The sequence below is a fragment of the Mandrillus leucophaeus genome, unplaced genomic scaffold (genome assembly GCF_000951045.1).
Source record: "Mandrillus leucophaeus isolate KB7577 unplaced genomic scaffold, Mleu.le_1.0 Scaffold21, whole genome shotgun sequence".
Lineage (NCBI taxonomy): Eukaryota > Metazoa > Chordata > Mammalia > Primates > Cercopithecidae > Mandrillus > Mandrillus leucophaeus.
Window position 1 is genome coordinate 8,178,312 of NW_012102143.1, and position 6,746 is coordinate 8,185,057.

General features: G+C 57.7%; 1 protein-coding gene across 1 annotated transcript in view; it reads right to left on the reverse strand.

Annotated features, from left to right (window-relative positions):
• HDAC4 (histone deacetylase 4) overlaps positions 1-6,746 on the reverse strand; it is a 271,636-nt gene that overhangs the window by 69,246 nt on the left and 195,644 nt on the right. Inside the window, exon 12 of the mRNA XM_011980321.1 lies at positions 1,876-2,133. Coding sequence (XP_011835711.1) covers positions 1,876-2,133 — 258 coding nt within the window. The remainder of the gene's footprint in view (positions 1-1,875; positions 2,134-6,746) is intronic.

The window sequence follows — 6,746 nt, forward strand, 5'->3', positions numbered from 1 at the left end:
GGAAGAATCACTTGAACCCAGAAGATGGAGGCTGCAGTGAGCCGAGATGGCACCACTGCACTCTAGCCTGGGCAACAGAGTGAGACTACGTCTCAAAAAAAGAAAAAAATAGGAATCAGAGCCAGGAGGGAGCAGAGAAGAGGGGAGTCCCGAGACAGGCGGAGGAGCTGGAGCAGGAGCTGGAGTAGGAGCCAGCACCCACAGGCCCCCAGTCTGCGGCTAACCAAATTCAGCTGGGATTGTCGTGGGCCCCACGCCGTTAAGCGGTTAATAAGCAATCCTCCCGGACGCCGGCTGGAAGGTGACCCGCCTTAGGTTTACCTCGGCAAATTGCTCCGTGTACTACCAAGTTTCCCTGATAAGGAGTTCTGCCCATTACTCTCCAGAGAGAACAGAAATTAGGTGTTTCTAATCATTGTCTCACGCTTGGAATATAACAAGCCTCTTTTTTCAAAGTAAACGCCGATCTATGAGAAACTAGTCCTAAAAATTATTAATGTAAATAGTTTCCCACTTCTTATCTGCATAATAATAGCACACTGAATTTCAGACCTTCATCGACTTTCAAGGCCCGACCACAGGAAGAGGCCCCCACCCCGGGCCTGTCAGACGGGACCTGTGGATGAGTGTTCGCCACGAAGCACCGTGTGTGCACCAGAGAGGCCCGGGGCTTTCTCTCTCTGTCTTTGCCAGGCTGCTGGGCTGTGTAGTGTTTAGTGCCCGGGGTGCTAATTAAGACGGCCCAGAAATTAGAGAGAGGCCGCCCTCTGAACAAAAAGGAGAAATAGCACCCAATGCCAGCCGCCGGGGGAAGCTTGGTAGAGAAGGGCTCCTGGCCCAGAAGCCTCTGGAGACCACTGAGACCTGACCCCCCTTGCGGCAGGCTTGGGTCTAGGTGCTCCAGGTACAAGGCCCCACACTGATTCATTCGGTGCCAAGATCTGCAGCTGAGAATTAAAGGGAACAGTTTACTGCAGGGCGTCCTGCTCCTGGCTTCCAGGGTGCTGCTGGGGGTAGAGATGCAGCTCTGGCCACACAGCTGGCAGTCAGGAAGCTGGGGAGGTGCTCAGTGGCATGGCCAGCATGGAGTCCAGAGACAAGGGAGGGAGTGATCCAGTGGCTCCTGCAGCCGAGGCAGCAGCTCTGCTGCTGGAGGACAGAATCAAATCCTACAGCTGTGGTTCCTCAGGCTCGCTTCCTGCCTATAGGGAGGAAGCCACCTTTCTGAGGACACTCTAGCTGCAGATACGGGGCTCCAGCTGGCTGCCCAAATGCCTTAGGTATTTCTGTTGACTCAGAAGTTTTATGTTTCACTGGAAATTAACCAATCATTCACTGGCCTTCTTCATCAGGCTCCTGTGCATTTGGTTACTGGGTGTCAGTGCCCTGAAGCCTTACTGGCTCTGGGTGCCACGATCGTACCCATCTTGTCTGGATCTGCAGGGCTGCTCATTAGCACCACTGGGCCACAAAAGGTCTTGACTTCTGACCCTGCCTGTCTTTTTGATCAATTAATACCTCTATTTCCTTCACTTCTTTAAAAAGCATGCTGTATCTCACTAACACGTGGATGCTGTGATCATTTACAGCCTACAAACAGGAAGGAAACCCATTCTCTGGGGCCTGTGCATGGCTGGAAAGCAGTTAGGTAACCACTCGCAGTGGGCAAACATCTCGAATCCCTAGGAACAGCTGGGACAAAACAGAAGCCACATCAACCTCCCTCACTGGCCAGGACAAGACGGGTGAGACACTGGACAGCGACAGTGCAAGGATGCCCTGCAGCTCCCGTGAACACCACACAGAAGATGCCGCCCGGGGACCGAGGGTGGCTGTGCGTGCCAGCCTGCTGGTGCCCTCCCTGCCTGTAGTCACCTGTCTGAAGAGCAGCTCCTGCTCACTGGGCTGGCGCTGGCCCGGCTCCCCCTCCCGAGGGGGCTCTGCCTCTTCGTCATCGCTCTCAATGGGCTCCTGCTTCACCTGCACGCCAGCTGGTGCGTGCACCTCCTTCTGCGCCGGCAGCCGGTCCAGGTAGGGCTCGTCCAGCAGAGCCTGGTGCTCACGGAGCTCCTCCTCCGTCTCCTCTGGGTGACTCTCTGGCTGCCGGGCCGGCTCGCTTGGTTTCGGGATGATCTGCAAGGCAGAGGAAATACATGAAGCACAGAGAGCCGGGGCCTCTGAGCTCATCAGACAGGAGGAGGGATGCTGCCAACCACCCCACTCTGGGGCAGACAATCAGGGACTCAAGGCATCTTATCGCCCTGCCACAGGCCAGCAGGCGCCTTCATCTTCCCGCACAACAGGCACTTGGGCGCTATCCACGGTGCTGAGAAAATAATGCCCATCAGGACCCCAGCCCGGGGTCAAGGTGACCTGGCCCAGGGAAGGAGGCTGACTAACATTTGGGGTTTACTAAGCACCTCTTCTGCGTCAGGCACCAAGAAACAGAAAAGAAGCCACAGGTGTCAACCGAGTCTGCAGAGGGGAGCTTGAGTGTGAAGGGGAGAGGCCAATGCTGACCTCATAGCCACAACTGCTGAGAGAAACAGCCACCACCCACCCAGCGGAAGACATCGACGTCCACAAAGCTCACTGCCCGAGCCCACTGACACGCCACGGCCTCCCCTCCTGCAGGGTCCCACCGATGTGCCATGACCTCCCTCCTGCCGGATCCTGGGAACACTCCAGGACCTCCCTTCCTGCTGAATCCTAGGGATGTCATGGCCTCCCTCCTGGAATACTATGGACGCTCCGTGACCTCCCTTCTTATGGGATCCCATTGACGTGCCATGACCTCCTCTCCTGCTGAATCCCAGGGATGCCACGGCCTCCCTCCTGGGATACCATGGACGCTCTGTGACCTCCCTTCCTGTGGGATCCCACTGACGTGCCATGAGCTCCCCTCCTGCTGAATCCCAGGGATGCCATGGCCTCCCCTCCTGCAGGATCTCAGGGACACCATGACCTCCCTTCTTGCAGGATTCCACGGGTCCTGCATGACCTGCCCCACTATGGGGCCCCAAGAACCGTGGCATCCTCCCCGCTGTGGGACTCCCTAGATGCTCCCTGACCTCTTTTCCTGTCAGACCTCACAGGCCAGCACAGCAGGCCCAATGCCTAACGCAGAGAGCTTCTTCCAAGCCTCTCCTTTCTCTAGGACCCACTCTTGGCTATTGGAGCCTCTCTCTGGCCAGCTGTCCAGTCACACCCCAAACTCCCACTTCCGTCCGCCAAGCACTGCCCGCGCACTGCTCATGAGAAATGCCTCTGGACGGTGCTGCTTCTCTCCAGCCTCGACCTCCTGCCTTTCCTGCTTTGGTCCCACCTGGCCTCTCCTGCCTGGATGGCAGCATGGCCCCCGGGAAGCCCCCACCTCCAGCGTCAACTCTCTGCAATCTTCTTCATGTAGCAGTGAGGGTGCGCTTTCACACGGGCCGGTGGACCTGGTCACTCCCCTGCTGAACGTCCCCCAAGTGCTCTTCCGCCATCCTGCCTCTGCTGCAGAGCCCTTCCATCAATTGACCATGTCACCCCTGCAGCCTCCCTCTCTTTCCCCCTGCCACCCTGCTCCCCACCGCACTGCCGGCTCCGCGTCCCTCGTGCCACACTCGCCTCCAGCCCACTGCCTCCCTTCCTTCCTCGGCCTCTGGCCACTGCGAGAGGCTCTGTGGGCCTCCTGTGCATGCCACCTTTTCCAGGAAGGGTCAGCTGATCTTCCTGATAGTGCAATGTGCCCTCCTCCAGCCCCCCGCTGTCCTCTGGCTTTCCTGTGGTTGCCATTCATATATCCATCTTTCCTGCAGTCTGCAGTTCCCAGGGGGGTAGGGACCACTTCTGACTCATCCATGTGGCACAGGCATTACTCATTGCACATTCACTAAAAGGACGGGGCAAATGCAAGGGGCGTCCAGGTAGTGGGGCAAAGTGGAACGGGGTGTAAGGCTGACTTCAGTGCTCTCCGGGAGCTGTGAGGAGTCAGCAGGGCTACAGCGTGGAAGGCCAGAGAGCAGGGACGCAGGGTGCCGGAGACGAGGTGGGGCTGTGGGAAGGGCACTCTGGGCTGAAGACAAGCAGGTGCATGTTCTAGACATATGCCCTGCGGCAGGCAGGCGGGCCAGAGGTTGAAAGGGTGAGGCCGGCTGCACGTCTGGCTAAGGCATGGGAGAAAGGACAGGTTTCTGTGACAGCAAAAAGGAAGCAGCTCCAGGCCCAGGGACAGATTGCATATGGAGAGGGAAGAGAGGGTGGCCAGGACAACTCCTTGGTTTTGGGCAATGGAGCTGCTTGGGCAAGGGAGCCAGAAGAGGGATGAATGTGAGCAGAGCAAAGGCTGGAGGTGAGAGCAAGAGGGGAGAGAGGGACGTGGGACCTGGCATAAAAAGGCTCAGGAGAGGAGGTGGGGGTCTGGAGTTAGACTAGGAAGGGCACAGTTTCTCAGAAGAAGGCACTGACTGAGCTGCGCTCCTTTGCAGACTGTGAAAGAACGTCCCACAATCCCAAAGCCCCAAATCGAGGGGTCTCTCTGGATGCGCAATTCATCTGTCCCTGCGGGGAACAGGCTGAAGGGCAGATTTGAGGGACGGTGGGACAAACCGAGTTCCTGGCAGAGAGAGGAGCTGCAGTGCATGGAGGATGGATCTCAGCACCACGTCTGACTGTTTCCAGAAGGAAACTGAGCTGCGCAAGGAAGCCTGACACCTGAAATCCCCCGAGCCCTTGTATTTAAACACCCTCACAACACTGCGTGCTGCCCCACACTCACTCGAGGCGGCCTCTCCGGCTGCCTGAACTACGGGGGACAGATCGGTGGGCACTCAGTGTCCGCTTGCTTCCAGGGGTCAGCCGTATCAGACAACACCGGTCCCCACGCAGCAGGTCTGAGATGCAGACACACACACACAACATAGTGAGTTTTCAGCCTCCGGAGCCCCTGCTGTGCCTCACTGTGGAACATCAGAGCCTTTAGATTAGGTGGCGGGGGGTGGGGGGGTTTGTTTTACGTGATCATCCCTTAACTTTCTTTATAAGAGCAGTTCAAAGTATGGCAGTAAGAGCCAAGTGAAGAAAACATGGATCCATTGTTTATCTCTAAACCGAAGGCAGCTTGTCTTCAGAAGAGGTTTTGACCTGGTACAGGGAAAGGGAGCCAGGTCCAGCCAGGGTGCAGGCAGCGCAGTGTCAGGGAGGGCCGGCCATCGGCAGTGCGGGAACCGGTGGGCGGCGTGGCACGTAAGGAACTCAGTTTCAGAAAGCCAGACCCGCAGGGACGAGCGTGGAGCAGTGGGTGGCCGCGCGTCAGGAACAGGAACGTGCTGTCCACAGGTGAGGGTGCCGTTGGGAGAGGAATAAGTTCTAGGGCCTGATGCCCAGCTTGGTGGCCCTGATACTCACGGACCTCACCACAGACACAATGAGAGCCCCGTGAGGGCACGGGGGCATGAATGAGGTCCCGTGTGGCAATCATTTCACAACGCATACAAGAATCAAATCACGCCGTATGCTGTAAATACAGGCGATTGTTTTCAGTTAGCTTCATAAAGCTGCGGAGAAACAAGTAAGGAATCTGCCAACATTGTCCCCATTTGCTCTGACAGGTTTCTCAGTGGTTTACAAAAAAAGCCTGTGTTTCAACACTCGTTTCACTTGATGATTTTGAGGTCTGGGATTGCTTGTGATTTCTCAATCCCATCTTCTTCCTGCACAGAGAGCCTGAGAGGCCCTGTGAGGGCAGGGAGAACAGGGAGCCCGGGGGGACCGCGGTCATTGTGAGCAGGGGCACCAGGTGTGCTGGGTGAAGCTGCGCTGTTTCACAGGGGACCTCAAAGATGGCATCCAAGGCTTGGCTTTCAGGACACTCATCAAGAGGTCACCCATGCGCTCAGTTCCCGCAGCTCCCCCAGGGCCCGGCGCAGCCTGATGGGTAATGAGATGAGACTGACTGAGTGGCGCATGGGAGGTTTCTTGAGAGTGGGGCCCTTATTACTCCGTGCACTGGAGGGAGAGCAAAGAACAAAGAATCTGAATGCAGAACAATTCCCTAAGAAGGTGGCACAGAGCACTGAGGACAATACCCTGGATGAGGAGCAGGAGGGATTAGGGAGGAGGGAGAGCAGTAGCCAGGACGGGCCTTCAGGAAGCAAGAATGTCCTGGAGGCTGCAGGTGTGGAAGGAAAAGCAACAGTCTAAGGATGAGGAGACAGGGCCTCAGACCACAGGCCGAGGACACGGGGACCGGAGCTCAGGGGTGAGGGTGCGGGGACCGGAGCTCAGGGCTGAGGATGTGGGGACCAGAGTTCAGGGCTAAGGGTATGGGGACCGGAGCTCAGGGCTGAGGGTGCGGGGATGGGAGCTCAGGGCTGAGGATGTGGGGACCGGAGCTCAGGGCTGAGGGCACAGGGATGGGAGCTCAGGGCTGAGGACGTGGGAACCAGAGCTCATGACTGAGGGCGCAGGGATGGGAGCTCAGGGCTGAGGGTATGGGGACAGGAGCTCAGGGCTGAGGACGTGCGGACCGGAGATCAGGGCTGAGGGCATGGGGACCGGAGATCAGGGCTGAGGACGTGCGGACCAGAGCTCAGGGCTGAGGATGTGGGGATGGGAGCTCAGGGCTGAGGAGGTGTTCAGGGCCTCAGAGGGCTCCTCACAATGTGGGCTTTGCTCATCAGTGGACGGGCAGGAGAGGCTGTGGGTCTCTCCGAGGGGTGCATGGTCCTGCCTGCGACACAGGAAGGTGCTAATGAGTCAGC